Source organism: Ursus americanus, chromosome 24 (genome assembly GCF_024610735.1).
Source record: "Ursus americanus isolate L20-20 chromosome 24, mUrsAme1.1.p, whole genome shotgun sequence".
In the NCBI taxonomy this organism is placed as follows: Eukaryota; Metazoa; Chordata; class Mammalia; order Carnivora; family Ursidae; genus Ursus; species Ursus americanus.
This window is the reverse complement of record NC_142150.1, coordinates 21,774,617-21,792,915: the sequence shown is the minus strand read 5'-3', so window position 1 is coordinate 21,792,915 and position 18,299 is coordinate 21,774,617. Positions and strand designations below refer to the sequence as shown.

At 48.9% G+C, this 18,299-nt stretch overlaps 1 protein-coding gene across 3 annotated transcripts in view; it reads left to right on the top strand.

The window, feature by feature from the left end:
• The window catches only part of PAMR1 (peptidase domain containing associated with muscle regeneration 1), a 152,400-nt gene extending 141,954 nt beyond the window's left edge, over positions 1-10,446 (top strand). For all 3 annotated transcript variants that reach the window (XM_087854752.1, XM_087854753.1, XM_045808502.2), the window contains 5 exons: positions 989-1,201; positions 2,959-3,025; positions 6,458-6,690; positions 7,880-8,172; positions 9,410-10,446. In XM_087854752.1, the coding sequence (XP_087710878.1) occupies positions 989-1,201; positions 2,959-3,025; positions 6,458-6,690; positions 7,880-8,172; positions 9,410-9,946 (1,343 nt within the window). In that variant the 3' untranslated portion in view covers positions 9,947-10,446. The remainder of the gene's footprint in view (positions 1-988; positions 1,202-2,958; positions 3,026-6,457; positions 6,691-7,879; positions 8,173-9,409) is intronic.
• The last annotated feature ends 7,853 nt before the right edge of the window (positions 10,447-18,299 follow it).

Genomic DNA, 18,299 nt, shown 5'->3' with positions numbered 1-18,299 from the left:
ACAGTAATTAAAGGTTGAATTCCTCAGGGGTCCTACTTTGTGTCCTTAGGCGAGTAATGTTCACCATTATGCCATAATCCATTTGAGAAAAATATGTTATCTGATAGACTCTTTCCAGGATTTGTCTAATATCCTGTTCAGTGCTCAGAATAGCTGGTGTTGCCACTTCTACTTTGCGTAGCTGTCGGACTTGAGTCAGAGAATAGAAATACCTTTGTGGGGTGCCTGGGTGGCTCAGTTGGTTAAGCGTCTGAGTCTTGATTTCAGTTCAGGTCATGATCTCAGGTCATGATCTCAGGGTCATGGGATTGAGCCCTGGATCAGGCTCCATGCTCATGGATATTGTTAAATGTTTAGATGGAAAGCATCTATTTGGAGATCAGGGGCTCTTCTTCATATCTCTGAATTTGTATCATCTAGTATTTTTCAGCTATACCTTTCCGCACACTTGTGTCCCTGAAGATGAAATCTTAAAATCTAAATTCATTTCATATATGCAGCCTTGTTTCCAATAAGTTCTACTTTCTGGGTACAGCACAAATAGGAAACTGAAGACTCTTGTTTAATTGCCCAAGCTGTAGGGAATGACGGAGATAATTCGACGGCACTGGAAAACAATCACCCCTCTGTACTGATCATCAAATCTAGGTGCAATGTTTGTGTTGTCCAGGCCTGCCCAGCTCCCACAGCTTGAGAAAGAAATGAACAAGGTCACAGGAGAGCCAGTTGTGGTGTCAGATTTATTTATATAGGGAATGAAATACTTCTCAATTTAAGAATAGATCATTAAAACAAGGGGAAGACATGTCTAACACATGCATTTTCTGTTACACGTTTCCTCTTGCTGATTCCTCTGGGTATCATCGTTAGCAGGCTCCACACCGCTGCATTTTTAATTCAGTGAAACATGAAAAGATCCGGTTCTAAAATGCAATGCTTCACACTTTTCATAGCTCTTTTTTAACCCCTCTTTTATTTTCTCTTTTAGTCCTTGAAGAAAGTAACTGCTCAGACCCTGGGGGCCCAGTCAATGGGTACAAGAAGGTAACAGGAGGCCCTGGGCTTATCAACGGGCGCTATGCAAAAATTGGCACCGTCGTGTCCTTCTTTTGTAATAACTCATACGTTCTTAGCGGCAATGAGAGGAGAACTTGCCAGCAGAATGGAGAGTGGTCGGGGAAACAGCCCATCTGCATAAAAGGTAACTGACGAGTGTTTGTGAAGTTCGCGGAAAGGGATGGAGTTGCTGGACTTTCTGGTAGCTCCCTACATGTGTGTGAGCCCCTGAAAATATGCCTTTCCCTCTTCGGTTCTCACCGGAACCATCTATAACTCCTAGGTTGAAAGCCACCCCCTGAAAACATATGCTTCGTTTTTGGAACTCCAGAGGACCTGCTTATCCTAATCACAGCTTCTCGCCGTGATCAGGAAGACTTATACAGTTATCAGAGCACTTAGGAAAGACGACAGGGCTGAATTTTATATATGTAAACCGAAGAACAAAATTGAGGCAATCGATGGGTTCCACTATAGCTATATTTATCTACTCTTTATGAAATAGGAAGTTGGTACAGGAAATAAAAGAACAAAATGGACACATTAGCCCTGCCAGCCTGTGGTGGGAGGTTTCAGGTGTTAACATAATGGAAAACATCTTAACAAGATGGCAAGACCTCCAGCGTTCAAGGCAGAGTTAGAGGAAATGCACGAGCAGTGTATGGTGAGAGAAAGGAACGATCAATATTGCTTGAAATAGGGACAGTTGTACGCAGCAGGTGGGAGGCGAGCCAATCTGGGAGGCTGGGAAGGTTGGCAAGAGGTGCAGAGCAGTTGGGACAGTATTCCCATCATAAGACAAAGGAAAACAGGACAAGGAGGTATAGGCAGAAGTGAAAGGATCATGGTAAACTCAAAGTGGGGCCGACTGGGAATCTGGGAAGTAGATTGAAAAGGTTGGTTTGGGACCAGAAAACATGGAACGTTGTATAGAGAAGCTTGAAACTTACCTCTTGGCAGTGGGGATGCGTAGTTTCTTACTGAACCAGGTCAACCGCCCCTGTATTTTAGGGGCAGGTCACAATTATCCGGCTGTTTCCTAGGAAGAAAAGCATGTCCTTGGCCTAGATTATCCAGATAATTGCCTTAATCCTCCACTTTCTCTCCTGGGTGTTTGTCAACAACCCAACTCATGGGAAAAGAAATAAAAGAGAATGGTTTGTGAAAGGAATAAATCACTTTAGACTTTAGCCAGGAGCGACCTTCAGCCCCAACCAGCACAGACTCTGATTCTCGATTTCATTAAGTATGGGCACGGTGTTTCATATGTCCTTGGAGATTTTTGTCAACTCTTCTCTTACAAATTAATAACAACCAAAGTTCTCTGGTTTGCTAATTAGATGAATGTTGGCCGCTTGATTGGGAAAGTGAAGAAAGAGACACTTCAGCAAAATTAAGCCTGGGCTTTGAGGTGCCCTCAAACGATCATTAGGAGCCTTGATTTCAGAGGAAGGAAATAGAGGAATCAGCTTCCCAAGACTTCCCCACGGTTGACACCGCCATCTGGTCTTAAATGAGAGCCTTGTAGTTCCCTGTGTCTGGCTGTATTTTAGAATACATTTTTGACTGTGGCTCCACGTTCCATCAAGTTCAGCAATGCTATCTGTGGGAACAGGTAGCCCCAGTCTCATGACCGCCTGCGTGTCACGTCACCCCGGTGGTGCGGGTTTTCAGAGGTGCGCCCCCCCCCCCCCACCGTGGGGACTCTTCAGAGGGGGCGGTCAGTTTCGATGAAAGGCAGTGTGCTCTTTTTCTGGGGAGCTGTCCAAAGTTGGGGGGCACACCTCCCCTCTGAGACCTCTGGGGGTGTCCAGAAAGGGCGGTCAGGGATGGACCCGAGCTGAATGGACGTGGGCAGCTCATACGGGAGATGCTAATGCCCCCTTGTTTCCTTCCTTCTAGCCTGCCGAGAACCAAAGACCTCCGACCTGGTGAGACGCAGGGTTCTTCCCATGCAGGTTCAGTCAAGGTGAGGTCGGAACACCTGGGCTCTGCATTCAGGGCCAGTGCATGTGTCCCCTCCTGCCCCTTTTCCCCCACTTGTGTTTGGCCAAAGACAGTCCGGGGTTTCTTCGGGACACTCAGTGCTGCCCGCTCATGAAAGAATAGGGCCTGTGTGAGGGAGGCTGGGGAGCCAGCTGCCTTTGGCCAAGAGGTAGCAACTGCTGGAACATGGACACGGTTCACGGGGTCGTGGGAAAGTAGGTGGTTGGTGGGACTCGAGACTTGAAGATGATCTTTGAGGAACTGGATTTTAATACTTGAGTCGTCCTGAAATTGCTGTGTGTTTACTAGGACAGCTTCTAGGGAGATGGCTTTCGTGCCCCATGCCACCAGCTATGGCTCAGGACGATGCTCTTGGTGGTAATCAACCAGATGAGGCAGGCCACTGGCACCCGGGAGCTAGAGATAAATGACCAGCCCCGATGAGGGATGGGAGCCCTCAGATAGGCCAGCCCGGCCTTCCTCCTGGGAAGACAGAGGTGGGGACCACCGGTGGGCAGAGAATCGGCCCATTTCTGCTTCTTCTCTCCTCATTTTGTAGGAGAAACTGTTCTCACCTCATCTCCTATTGTTCTCCTCCTCACCCTCCACTCGGGGCCCACAGCCCGGCTGGTCCCCTCCCCCCACAGGGCTGCTTCAGGGCCTCAGCCCTTCTGTGTGGACCCTGCTTCCACTGCATTCCGTGAGGTTTAACGCCTCGCTTCCGTCTGCTCCCTGCTCAGTTTTTACCCGGCAGAGAGACCTTCCCTGAGCGTCCTTCGGAAAATAAGAACCACCCCCATCTTCTTTATCCATCCATCCACCGAAGGACGCAGCCAATGAATTGTTGAACACTACATCGAAAACTAACGGTGTGCTATGTGCTGGCTAACCAGACATAAAAAGAAAGAACCCCCCCAATGTTATAGTACTGGTTAATGATTTCTCCTTTTACACTTTATATAAAAACAAAGCCATCATCAACCTCAAAGAATCAATTAATAATAAGAAGAATATCCCCACCTTGACCCTGACCGCAGAGCTGACTTCTTTGCTCTCCAGCATTTGCTGTGCCTCAGGTCTCAGCTTGGCTCCCGGCCCTACCTGTCGTCTTACCTACGGTTTTGTGGTGGTTGTTGTTCAATTTCTGTCTCTACCTAACCCCACAAAAACAAGTACGTAAAAGTTGCAAGTGCAGGAACGTTTCCTGTTTTGTTCATGTTCAAGTTCTGGGGCCAAGAGCAATGTTAGCTGCAGAGAAGGCCCCTCCAGAACATAACTACCCCAAACAGTGAATGAATGAATGAATGAATGAATGAATGGACAGGATTGACAAATAATGGTTTGAGACTGGGTTTGGTCTCTCTTAAGCGCCGTATTTAGTATTTTGGGGCAAGTTCTTAAATTCGCTAAGCCTTTAGTCTCCTCTTTTGCAAACTAAGGGCAATCCGCATAACGCCTGTCTCTGGGGTCGCTGTGCACATTAGATGCAGCCCGCGGAGCTAGCTAGCGTTCACGGAGTGTTCGCGGCGGGCCGGTTACTCTACTGAGTGCTTTCCACGTGTTAGCTCCTTTAATCTTTCCTACACCCTCTGAGGTAGGTAGGTATTCCTATTGCTACCATTCTCTGATCAGTTTTGTTACCCATTTTATCACGGATGGGTAAAGCGAGGCTCGGAGAAATTAATTAACTCTCCCCTGGTCACATTGCAAAACGTGGGTCCAGGACGCGAATCCAGGATCTTCAGGGTCTTCCGGGTCTGGTCCCTTACACACTAAGCTGCGGCCAAGCCTGACGTGGAGGCTTTAGCAGAATGCTCGCACGAGTGAACCGCTGGCAGTGGAAGCCACTGCTTTCAGGAATGGTAACACCGGACACCGAGTCCCAGTGATGAGAACTCACCCCAGCCAAGTGACCTGAAATACTCACGAAGCAGGGTATTCATCAGTCTCTCACCTTGCTCTGGATGCTTCCTCCTGTCTCTGGCTTTTCCGTATCAGGCAAGGCATTTCCCTGGGAACAGAGGCAGTGGAGTACAAATGCCATCCTTTCCTGATCTCTATGATTTGCCTGGAGCTGGACTCTCCACTAAGTGGGGTGAACGTGTTCTTTCCAACGACACATCTTGTAGAGGAGCCCCGGAACTACGAAAAAAGACCACCGGGCTTTGTATTTTTTAGGCAGTTATAATGGGAGGTTAGGTGACAAGGTGCCAGGGGGCTCATGGAAATGAAAAAGGAAGCCTCAAACTTGGTTTTAAGGATCTTTCTGGAAGATAGGCTGCTGGAATATGGATATACTTGTCTCCAGCAGCCTGGTCACCCGAGGAGCCCAGAAGGCAGTGTAGCGTTTCAACAGATGGACCAAAAGAGGAGCTGGTTTGCCAGTTCGGAAGCTCCTTGAACTGCAGACCTTGTTCTAAGCACGAGCTAAAGATTCATTGAATGCAATCAATGTGCATGGAACATTTGCTCTGAGAAGAGCACCGTACAGACCCGTGAAATAGATTTCTTACGCTGACATCAGATGGCACCGTAGAGACACAGGGCTGGAATCGTAATTGCTAAGTGCTGCCTCGGGAACCATCTTGGCTTCCTGTGTGCCCTTCTCTACTCCCACTTCCCCCTCTGGGCTTCCTTTCCCCATTCATTAGACCGAGAGGAACACATTGTTTCCTCCAGAAATTCTAACTTGTCAGTGAGTGGTCATTATCCTCTGATGTAAAACGAATGCAGGCTGTCCGACGTGTGTACATCTCCCCCAAGAATCCCCGGGTGGTCTCTGGGGGCCTCAGCTTCGAGGGCTCATTTAAAAGGCCTTTTCACGTTGACACACAATGCTCTGTATTTCTGCCAATCAATGTGCCCTGAGAAAGTCCTGTTCTCTGAGGTGTACTAATTACAGACGCTGATTGCTAAAGCAGGCTACTGTATCCACACAGTTTAGTTCAAGTCAACTCCTGATATTGCGCCATGATCATAATGTTTGGAGAAAAAAGACGCCGGGCTTCAAGTGAACTTCCTTTCGAGTTTAATTTCACAGTTAATTTTTCTCTGTGCGCATGTGTCGTGTACCCTTGGAGAGCAGCTCTTAGGCCAGATGTCATCCTCTGGTTCAAATCCTAGGCAGCTGGAGGCATGCCAGAAATGCGAATGGAGGAACTGAATGACGGTTGAGGTGTGCAAGGGCATTTGCTCGGAGGTAGCGGGGAAGTGTGTGTGTGTGTGTGTGTATGCACGCGCTGAGAGAGAGGACCGGGGCGAGAGGGGCAGGAGGGAGAGAGACATGCAGAGGATGAGATGGCCTTATTTTTTTCTGCTGTGACCGCATGTCTACGTGGGGGTTGGCACGTAGACCCCAGGGGCCGCAGTGACGGGCTCTGGGCCTGCTCTCTCCGGGCCCGTGGGCCCCATGCAGGGAGACGCCACTGCACCAGCTCTACTCGGCATCCTTCAGCAAGCAGAAACTGCAGGGCGCCCCCACCAAGAAGCCTGCCCTTCCCTTTGGAGAGCTGCCCCCCGGGTTCCAGCATCTGCACACCCAGCTGCAGTACGAGTGCATCTCGCCCTTCTACCGCCGCCTGGGCAGCAGCCGCCGGACGTGCCTGAGGACCGGGAAGTGGAGCGGCCGAGCCCCGTCCTGCGTCCCCAGTGAGTCGGGCGTTGTCCGGGGGTGGGCGCGGCCTCCGTCTTCCGTGGCTGCTTGGGAAAAGCCATCAACCCTGTTCAAGACTTCTTGGGGAATCTTCCTTGTGCGGTGGTCCTCCGGTTAACTCCCTAGCTTGGTCACGTCTGAGATTCCAGTTGGAGCTTTCTTTTGGCTTAAACTTCTAACTTGGGAGAAACTAACTCATTAGGTCTTCGATGGACTTTTTTGGAGCAGGCAACTTCCTTGTGGAGAAGTATTTATTTATTTATTTATTTATTAGATTTTATGTATTTATTTGAGAGACAGAGCCCGCACATATGCAGGGGAGGGGCAGAGGGAGAGGGAGAAGCAGACTCCCCACTGAGCAGGGAGCCCGATGCGGGGCTCCATCCTGCGACCCTGGGATCATGACCCAAGCCGAAGGCAGACTGAAGGCTTACCGGACTGAGCCACCCAGGCGCCCCTCTCTGTGGAGAACTCCATTATGTTCACTTGGAGGAAAGGGAGAGAACCGTCATTAAGCATCAAGTGGGGGAGGGGTTAACGATACCAGAAGGCTCCTACTTATGCCATCTTGGATATCCTGTCTGAGCCCGTTTTCATGCTTATCATTCAATGGTATCAAATAGGTTGTTATTGATTAGGTGATGAGGTATTAAGTACCCATAAGATTATGGTGATGATTACTGAGGTAATATGTGGAAGTATCTGGAAAAGGGGCTTGCACATACTAAATTCTACCTTCCCCGCCCTCTTTGTCAAAGGAGAACAGTATGGTTTAATTCTTTGTGGTCGAGTTTATAACGATAGCCATGATATTTTGAGTCTGACTGTTTACATAGATCATCCTGCAGTCTCCTCAAGAACCCTATGAGACAAGTGTAATTACTAGACCCATTTTGCGGGCAAGAAGACTAAGGCTTTAAGAGATCTGGCAATTTGCCCAAAGTCCTATTGGTAGTAAGAGCCGGGGATCCCAAACCTTCCGTCGTAACCCCAGACTTCATAGCCAACCATGTCAAGGTGGTGGATTACTATTTAGTGGGAAGAGGAAAACAGTGTAGATGCTTACTGGTCATCACACCCAGGGGGCCCACCTTTCCAGATCTATGTTCTCTTGGTTGAGCCACACATTCCTCTTTGGAATGGAAGGTCTGAGTTTATCTTACTGAGCTGGTGCTTTCTCCACAGTCTGTGGGAAAACCGAGAACGTCACTGCTCCGAAGACCCAGGGGCTGCGCTGGCCGTGGCAGGCGGCCATCTACAGGAGGGCCAGTGGGATGCATGGTGGCAGCCTGCACAAGGACACGTGGTTCCTGGTCTGCAGCGGGGCCCTGGTGAATGAGCGCACCGTGGTGGTGGCTGCCCACTGTGTGACTGACCTGGGGAAGGTCACCATGATCAAGACAGCAGACCTCAAAGTTGTCCTGGGGAAATTCTACCGGGATGATGACCGAGATGAGAAGACCGTCCAGAGTTTGCGGGTGAGACAGGGCTGCAACCTGGAAACCAGGTGTTGGCTCAGCGAACTCCAGGCACTTGGAGGGCAGTGGCTGCATCAGGCCTGGCACCTTGGCACGTCAGCACCCAGCCCAGGGCCTGGCAGGGAGCAGGTGCCCAAAAGTTCACATAGATTCTAGAAAGGGATATCTAGAAAGACTATGGAGTCCTTTTTCCCTTTAGTTTTCAAAATAAGCTTGTAACAAATATCATCTATCATTGTGGTCATCAAAGTTAATCACCTCGTATGTTTAGGGCATTTTACGAGGTAGGCTTCTAGGACTTAGAAAGGTTTTATCCAAGATACTCCTAATCAATCTACAATATTCTTCTGTCTTTCTCTGCCTATCCCCCTCCCTCCCTCTCTTCCATCCATCTACCCGCCTACCTCTCTATCTGTCCATCCATCTGTCCATCTATCCATTCATTGTTGAGCTCCCACAGTACGCCATTCGCAGGGAATAGACACAGAACTGAATAAGGCATGAAGCATCCACAGGCTAGTGGAAGAGACAGACCAGTCTATCATGATTACTTTGACACAAGAGAAGCCCCGAAGAAAGGTGCCCAAGTACAGTTGAAGTAACAGAATGCGTACATAAAAATGTTAGAATGTATCACACATGTAAGCTCCGAGAGGCCCCCATCACAGAGAACCATCAGTAAGGGTTGGGACAATCAGTGAAGACTGTGGAAAAGTCTTGGGGCACATTCTGGGTGTGGCTCTGTCTTACTGGCTCCCAGATGAATGAAATGTTCACAGCGAGCCAGAGGTTGCAAGCTGGTAGCCTTTTAGGGGTTTGTGTTTGCATAGTGCTAACATACATTTTTTTAACCAGTTATTTGCCAACATTTAAAAGTCAGAAGGATTCAGGTGAAGATCTGGAGTCCGTTCTCTGACAAAGGGAGAAAGCTGGCCCCCTCTTGGCCTGGCAGTGGTCAGCTGGAGCCCCTGTAGATGTGGCATGCACCACTGTTCTCTGCGGCCCCATCTGCCACCCCTCCTACTTAACACCACCTGCCGGGCAGAAGTGGGCAGTTCACCTCACGACCCCCCAAATAAAGCAGTTGTTGTCTATGATCCCTTAAGCAAAGTATCTCCAAATCACTGCAGCTGTCTCCAGAACACTGTCTCTGGATAATTGAGCCCCAGGGCTTGCCTGTTCTTACCCCCTGTGCAGTCGGTGGCTCACCGCTGCTGTCCGTCTCTTGCATTTGTAGATCTCAGCAGTCATTCTGCACCCCAACTACGACCCCATCCTCCTGGACACGGACATCGCCATCCTGAAGCTCCTGGACAAGGCTCGTGTCAGCACCCGCGTCCAGCCCATCTGCCTCGCAGCCCCGCGGGACCTGAGCACCTCCTTCCAGGAGTCCCGCATCACTGTGGCCGGCTGGAACGTGCTGGCGGACGTGAGAAGCCCTGGCTTCAAGAACGACACGCTGCGCTCAGGGGGGGTCAGGGTGGTGGACTCGCTGCTGTGCGAGGAGCAGCATGAAGAGCACGGCATCCCTGTGAGTGTCACGGACAACATGTTCTGTGCCGGCCGGGACCCCGCGGCCCCCTCTGATATCTGCACGGCGGAGACGGGAGGCATCGCTGCCGTGTCCTTCCCGGGACGGGCGTCCCCCGAGCCGCGCTGGCATCTGGTGGGGCTGGTCAGCTGGAGCTATGACAAGGTCTGCAGCCACAGCCTGTACACGGCCTTCAGCAAGGTCCTGCCTTTTAAAGACTGGATCGAGAGGAACATGAAGTGAGCCGCAGGCCCGTTGAGACGCTGTTTGGCATCCGTCCGTAGGTGTGTTGCACGAGGCAGCGTGGGCCCGAAGCTTGATTCTGCCTATGAACTTGGCTGGGCCAGGGCTCCTGACTTCAGGATCGAAACTCAGTGGAGAGTGAGTCGAGCTCACCTTCTGGCAGGCCACTGCCTCCCTGGCTGCTGAGACCATTCGGAAGACACCAGGGCTGCCAGCAGGAACTGAGTTCCCTCAAAAGAGACTATGCAAATAGCAAAGCAGTGGCCCCCGTTCCACCAGCCCGGTGGCCTTGCCCACCTGCCCTTCGGTGGTGTCAGTGTCATGGCCAACCCTGGTGAGAGAGGGTTGGCCAAGAAGTCTGAGACTCATGAGGTCTCTTCCAAGACTCCAGCCAGACCACGTTCCAAAGAGCCGCCCATGGGACAGCCCGGACAGCAGTCGGATGTGGCCTTGGCTTTTGTGAATATTGCCACAGTAAATTGTGGTCCTTTTCTGTCTCAGTCCCCTGTACATATTTTAATTAAACGAGGGTTAGCTTCTGACCTACAGAACAAATGGGCTGTGCCTCTGATTGCTCCGTGCCTCTTCTCAGGGCCATGGCGTGGTAACAGCCCTTTAGAATAGATCCTCAAGTTATTTCCAAACAGTGCGTATGGCAAAGTTGATGCCATGTTTTCGATACCAGCCCCTGAATTGGCAGGGTTATGGGCTGGAGGAGGAGCGGCATGGGGGGCCATCAGATAAGGCACAGAGGAAAATACGAAGGATGAGATGATTTCCGGTGTCCGCTCTGGTTCTCATGTTCTTGATCTAGCCCAAAACTCAGCTTTGAACCTCCGTCAATCTTGGTGACCTATTTTCACAGCATCTGAAGTGTCATCACCTATTTACTCAAACTAGATTCAGATAGGCCAGCCAACACAGGGAAGCTTCCCTGCTTTCTATAACTGATGGGATTTTCCTTTCAAGCCCCGCCTGGCTCCTACTGGATAGTGGAGGGGAAAAAATGAATTCAATCCAGTGCCCGAATTGATCTTTTCAGTAACATTCACTTTTTTGAGGTTGGGGGGGACTCACTCTTTTATCCTTTCTTCCCTGCTCTCCTGGCCAGTCTCCTGCCCTCCAAGATGGTGCTGGAGAGGCTGGGGGACTTCAAGCATGGGGACACAATAGGACTCCCAACTGCTTGCTGGCTTCTTGGGTGTGTGTGGTGGGTCTTTCCCATTCCTGGTCGTTCGCTGACGTTGACCTCGGATGTTATGGCTGTAACCACTGAAACTTGCGGTCTGTTCTGTCTGCTTCCCGGGGGCCCAGCAGTCCTCCCTACTGACATGGCTCCTCCTCACCCCTGGCTGACACTGGTATTCCTGAGATGTGGGGGTGACTCCCTTTTGACCCTGGTGTGGAGTCTCACTGCCCCAGGGAGAGCCTTCTCCGGCAGCCACCCAGCCAGTGGGTGGATCAGAGCGGACACTGGAGATCATCTCAGTGACCTCCCCTTCTTTCTTCGGGGGCTTCGCAGGAACATCTCAGTCTTTTCTGTACTATTTGAGGGCTGAGAGCCCAGGGTTGGGACAGGGAACCCTGGAAGACATTCATCTCCTGTATACCCAAACAGGAACATTACTCCTTCTCAACCTATTGGAGAGAACTTTGACCTCTGGGCCTTTAACCCCAGCACAGGAGATTAGGGCACATTTGTCTTCCAACCTGCCCTACCACCTCTGTGTCTTTACATAGTCGCTGGAGCCAGAAGATAGTTTCTGGTGCTTTATCTTTTTGTTAGGCTTTCTCGGGGCTTTCCATAATCCCTACCCACCTCCTTTCCCATAGCTTAATCTAAGAGCAATGTATCAGTTATCGACTCTGAGTAACAAACACCTAATGCTCGTGGGTTAGAACAGGCAATATTTATTTTCTCCTAGCTTTAGTGGGTCAGGAATTAGGGAGCTGAGGTCAGCATGGGGTCGGAGTCATCTGAGGCCTGAACTGGAGCTGGAGCATTGGGTTCGACAAATATTGGGTTCGACAAATATTGGGTTCGACTCAAAGGTTTTTTTCCATCTTTTTTTTTTTAAACCTAGAAAACTTAGATCTTGAGAGGTATAGTGGAAATCTGAGCAAAGAGATCTAAATTCAAATTTCTGCTTTGTTTTTTAATTTTATCTATTTATTTTGACAGAGAGGGAGAGCACAAGCAGAGGGAGCAGCAGAGGCAGAGGGAGAAGCAGGCTCCCCACTGAGCTGGGAACCCAGCGCTGGGCTTGATCCCAGGACCCTGAGATCATGACCTGAGACGAAGGCAGAGGCTTAACTGACAGAGCCATCCAGGTGCCCCTAAATTTCTGCTTTCCAACTTCTTTTCTAAGTGACCTTGGGCAAGTCACCTAACATCACTACCTCAGTTTCACCAGCTGTTAGGTTGACATAATAAAATCTGTCTTTTGTGGCGGCTGTGCTGGTCCAGTGAGACAGCACGTAAAGCGCTGAGCGTAGCACGAGGCTTATAGCGGGTGCCTGGGCTGCCCGGCGGGGGCAGGGCTGTGCAGCTGGCCACAGATCCACAGAGCCTGCACCTGCGCCTCTGTGTCTCTTGTGCCTGCTCTCCCCTGCAGTCATACAAGGAAGGGAGTTCTGCAGAGTTCCAGCTTCCCCTAAGCTGACCTAGAACAAAAGCCATTGCAAGTCGTGGAATATGAATGCTGGACAAGTGTTTTGTCAACTCAGAACGCGTCTGGGGGGAGCCTGAGAAGACTCCTGCTTCATCCAGAATAGTTTGGTTCTAATTCCTTTTATAGTAATTCTTTTTTTTTTAAGATTTTATTTATTTATTTGACAGAGAGGGACAGTGAGAGAGGGAACACGAGCAAAGGGAGTGGGAGAGGGAGAAGCAGGCTTTCTGTGGGGCAGGGAGCCCGATGTGGGACTCCATCCCAGGACGCTGGGATCATGACCTGAGCCGAAAGCAGACGCCCAACCGCTGAGCCACCCAGGCACCCCCCTTTTTATAGTAATTCTTTTGTCTTTTACGCACATATAGCCCCCAACATCGAACGTTCTACTGGCGAGGCCTTGGGGAGCTGGACTGGCACTCACGGCCAGGCCGCGGTGTTCTGTTGAAGGTCGCTAATTTCACAAAATGCCAATATCGGTCAAGATCATTCTGACTGCGGTGGATCAAGACACCAACAAGACCACATCGTCTTGTCTACGAACAGACAAAAGCAAGGTCACCATACAAACCACAAAAATACAAGTATTCCCTCCAGTTAATACGTGTGACCTGCTGCTTCTACCTATTACAGTTTTAGCCTTGAGCTGGTCTTCCTTCCTTTTAGATAAGATTTATTAAGGTAGCGGTTATAGAATTGCCTCCACTTACTGATAGGACCCAATCCAGAACAAAGCCCCGCTTCCTTGAAACCTCCCCCAGATCACCTAACAGAAACTCAAATCCTATACATGCTTTCTATTTTGGTGAGATACTCCACAGTTCCCCATGATCTACGTTCTCTTATCACTCAAAGAACAAGTAAGTCCGACTTGTTTAACTGTTGGTGTGTTTCTGGTGGTCCTTGGCTGGAGGTCATTGAAAAAAATGTATATACACACATATATACTTCTTTTTTTAAAAAAAAGATTTTATTTATTTATTAGAGAGAGGGAGAGACAGAGAGAGACAGAGCATGAGCAGGGGGCAGGGGCAGAAGCAGTCTTCCCAATGAGCAGGGAGCCTGATGCCGGGCTCCATCCCAGGACCCTGGGATCATGACCTGAGCCGAAGGCAGATGCTTAACAGACTGAGCCACCTGGGTGCCTCCACACACACACACACACACACACACACACACACACACACACACACACATACTTCTGTGTATATAACTAAGAGTCCTGCCAAAGTCATAGAGATCTTACTTAGGTTTTGTATATCATATGATGACATCTACATGATACATGAAACGTAAGTAAAGTCTGTATGACATAGGCAAGACTCTTACCTTTGCTAGGAGTGGCCAGGCTTACAGGTCAAGTGGACTTTTGCAAGAGTAACTGACTAGTCAACTCGCCCTGCATTCTCTCACATACACTCCAACGGGAATTGAGATGAAGGGGCAATCCACGCAGGGCAGCGTTTCCAGTTAACTTGTCATTCACAGGGTCGTTAGCACTTCAGCTAAGTCTTTGGAGTGGTGGATGGGAAGGAAGTAGGATATTAAAAGTACAGAAAGAACTTGGCAAGTACATAAGTTTAAGCATGGAGAGCGATGGCCTGGAGTAGGGCCAATTATTTCCCAACATGAGCCCTTTATGACAAAGACGGGTGAGGTTAGCCAGCCAAGGCAAGAGCAGTCAAGGCGACATCTGTGGGTGGTGGATCTCAATGCGAGTGTTAATGATTTGGCCTCTTATTGCCCCTTGGCAAATATCAAGCTCACGGTGATGTCTCCAGGAGGGAAAGGATAGAAGTGGAATCCTAGAAAGTCCCATCAGGGTGGCTTTACATACAGACTCAGTGGTTAGAAGATGTAGCCTGGGCTCAAATTCCCACTCCGTCAAGTTGCACGCTGTGACTTTGAGCGTGACGCACCATCTCTATCCTGCATCTGCCTCCTCTGTAAATGGGAGTGACACGATATGAGGATAATGCGTACTTGAATTCAACATGTAGGACGGTGTCTGACCCATTGCACTCTGTCGATATCGGCCAATGTTATGGTTGTTGTTATGTTCTTCAGGAGAAGGAGATTGGAGATCTAGGCACCAGTAGGGGAAAAACTTACAGCGGTTAGAGAGGAGAAGAGAAGTCTTAGAATCCCAGCATGTGGAAATAAGTTTAATAGTCTGCGGAGTGGGGTTGATCGCAGGAAAGGGTGGGCAGAAATAAATGGGGCCATGGGTTAGGAGAACCGAAGAGGCTGAGAGCAAGGAGGGATGGGATTGTGTAAGTGGGAGGTGTCTGGATACATTTCTGAGAAGAAGTGCTAGGGCTTACGGTGGCTCTTTTATACACTTCCCATCTGCATATATGTATGCGTGTGTGCGTGTCGGGACAGAGTGGGATAGGGAGGCTGGATTTATCAAAAGGGACCAGGCTCAGCTGGACAGGTAGGAAATGTGCAGCTACCCACCCACCCCTCTTCCAGCATCAGACATATTGTCCTCTGACGTTATGGGTATGCGGTTTGACTATCGATCTGTATCGTTCTATGGGATTTCAGAATTTTCATGGGATTTCAGAATTTTCATGCTGTCAAATTTGTCACCTACTCAAAACTTAATGGGCCTTCCACATTGACCTCCTACATCAGAATATTAGTTGATGAAATCTCTTCCATCCTGAATTCAATCAAAAACTGTGAGTTCATTGATTTTCTGTCTGTCATTCATTCATCCACAAAAATCCTGCGCTTACTATGTGCGAAGGACCGAGGTACTAAAGGTGGGCAAAACAGGCTCAGTGTTGGCCCTCAGTCGTGTGATCCCAGAAATGAGAAATCATGATAAGGACTAGGAAGGAAAGTACAGCGTGCTGTAAGGCCGTATAACAAGGGTGGCCGATCTCATCTGGAGGGTAGGGTCAAAGCTTGCCTCCCCGAGTTGGCTACCAGCTGGAGAGTGGGGCCATAGAGAAGAGCATTCCAGATAGGGAGAAGAGCATGTGCAAAGGTGTTGAGAAGCAGGCCTCCTGGCATGTTTGAGGCACTTCTAGAAACCAGGAGCGCTGCAGAGGAAAGCATGAGGAGGACAATGGTATGGTGTGAAGCTGGAGATGGAGTTGGGGGCCGAGGTGAGCCGGCACGGCCGGGATCCCCCGTGTCTATATCAAACCCTGTGAATCCCTACATGTGCACCAGGAACTATTAGTGAGGTCATCAACCCATCAAGTGTAGCCTTTGGCTTTGACTTGGGGTTTTTCCATTGCACTTCGAACCTGGACAGGAAGCCCTCGAGCGCCATTGCTCTGACACAATCACAGACTGTTCTAGAGAATGATCGTAAATGGAGAGGAAGTAAAAGAAGGCTGACGGTCAATGCAAGATGCAAAGAAGGGACACACTTAGATTTGGGATTTCGCTCCTGCCTGCTTTATATTTTTCTCCTTCTTTAGTATCCCGTGAAAATTTTGAGTGAAATAGTTTGGATCCCTAGGGCTTGGGGAAGTTTATCTTTTCAGGGCTGTTGGAAAGACGAGAACATTTTGGAGTGGTTTGGTAGCAATTTGTGGTTTCTCTTTGCTTTTCTTGGCAGCAGAGCTTGCTTTCCCTGGCAGGGCTCTGCCGGATGTGCTGAGGAGGCCCAGCATTTTAAGAAGACCGTCTCAATGGCTGAGTTTTTAGGGCTCACTTCACGTTTGTATTCCAATTTGCTGAGTGTGTATGGGGAGGCTTGTGGACTAGGTTTGAGAGAGAGTGTTGTCAACAAAGAAAAAAAAAGTCAGTAGATAAAATTAGGGAATAGCTTTCTCGAGTGAAGAATAATATTAGAAATTGAAATCTCAGAGGGAAAAAAAAGAACAGTGTACTGTTCCTGATTTTATGGTTTCTAGGAAGAGGTAATTCCAGACAAAAAAGAAAGAAAGGATGTTATTAAATCCCTATTTGCAAAGGGGAACAGGGTGTTAGAAATAAAACAACATCCACGTGCCAATAAATGAAACCTCCAAGTGAACTGGGACGCTTCTAACGTACGCATCTTATGCAAAAGCATAATTCAGCCTTTGATTTAGAAAAAAAAAAAAGAACTCTGAATCTATAATCTCAATTTAGAAGTAAATTACCTGGTTGCTATCTCTTGTTCTCTTAATAAGGAAAATAACGTTATAAGAAAGATACTTTGGGGATTTGGTACAAAGCCTCTCTCAGAATAATCATGTAATTTCGTAAGGAAGTGAATAGAGAAAATAGAACAAATCCCATCACTGGATTTTCTGAGGTCATGAGAGCCTGACTTGGGTTCTTGATTCAGTCCTTTAGCCAAATCATTGAGCGTTTAACCACAGTGAGCTGGTGTCAAGCAGAGAAATCACCCCAAAGATAAACAGTTTTTTCTCCACTCTTTGCCTAGCAGAAAGATGTCACTATGGAATGTTGTAACGTCCCAGCAGAACAAATGGAAAGATGCACAACTGGCATTAGAAGAAACTGGGGGGTAGAAATCAAAACACCAGTAGTCACTCTCAAAAAGTCCTTCCGCTTTACACAGGATCAAGCTACTAAAACAGAGACAGTCACTCTAATTCACATTTTTATGGTTTTTACGGTGGGCGTAAAGAATCTGTGCCAACGCTGACATTTAGCCTCAAGCCATGTCGTTGTGGAAGATGCTGACACGCGGGAATGATACACCAAGAACTCATTTCTCCCATTGTCTCCTTTCCTCTTTCATCTGTACTAAGTACGTGGAATGAACTCACGCTCTTCCCGTCAGAATTCATCAGGAAATAAGTGTAGCTAACAAACATTTTCGCCTTCCCGAGCTCTCTACTTAATGAGATGGTTTCTGCCTCAAGAATGGATTATATTTAGACCAAATCCTCAGTCTGAATTGAGATTTCTATGAAGTAACATCTCTTTCTCATCAGCGTAGAGAGTGAGTAAAAATAGAACTCCCTCCGCTTCTGCTAATGTGTGTTAACAAAAAAAGAGTGAATGAACTCGACGTGTGTCTTACTGCTCCAAACACCGGGGAGATGGGTGATTTCCTTTATCCTCCCCTCGGTGACCACAGCGGGACAACCAGAACCGCAGGCAAGGCTCATCTGTCGCTGTACTGTGTCCCTGGATCCAAAGGGCCACCACAATTAACCCCCTTGAGGGATGAGAGCGGCGCAGCAGGAGGCCGGCGTTAAAGGTGAGAGTAGCTCTCACCTTGGGCCAGGACTATGCAAAGTGCTTTATGTGACCTTAGCTCCTGGAGTTCTCATCCCGGCCCAGTGGGGGGCGGGGGTCGTTACCACCCCATTGATGTCCAGAGGGTTAAGTGAGGCACTCAAGGTGATTCAAGAGAAATGATGAACTCAACTTGAAACTCACTGCTCCAAATAGTTCCCAGGTCCGTCTAATTCTGAAGCCTATGCTCTAGCTTGTGACCCCCTCAGCATTTTTTTTAGAGACAGAGAGAGAAAGAGAGAGAGAGAGCGTGCGCAAGCAGGGGGAGGGGCAGAAGGAGAAGGAGAGAGAGAATCTTAAGCAGGCTCTGAGTTCAGCACAGAACCTGACATGGGGTTCGATCTCATGACCCTTAGATCATGACATGCATCCACACATCAAGAGTCGGATGCTTAACGGACTGAGCCACCCAGGCGCCCCCACCTCAGCATTCTTAATACACTGATCGGGGCGGGGGGGGG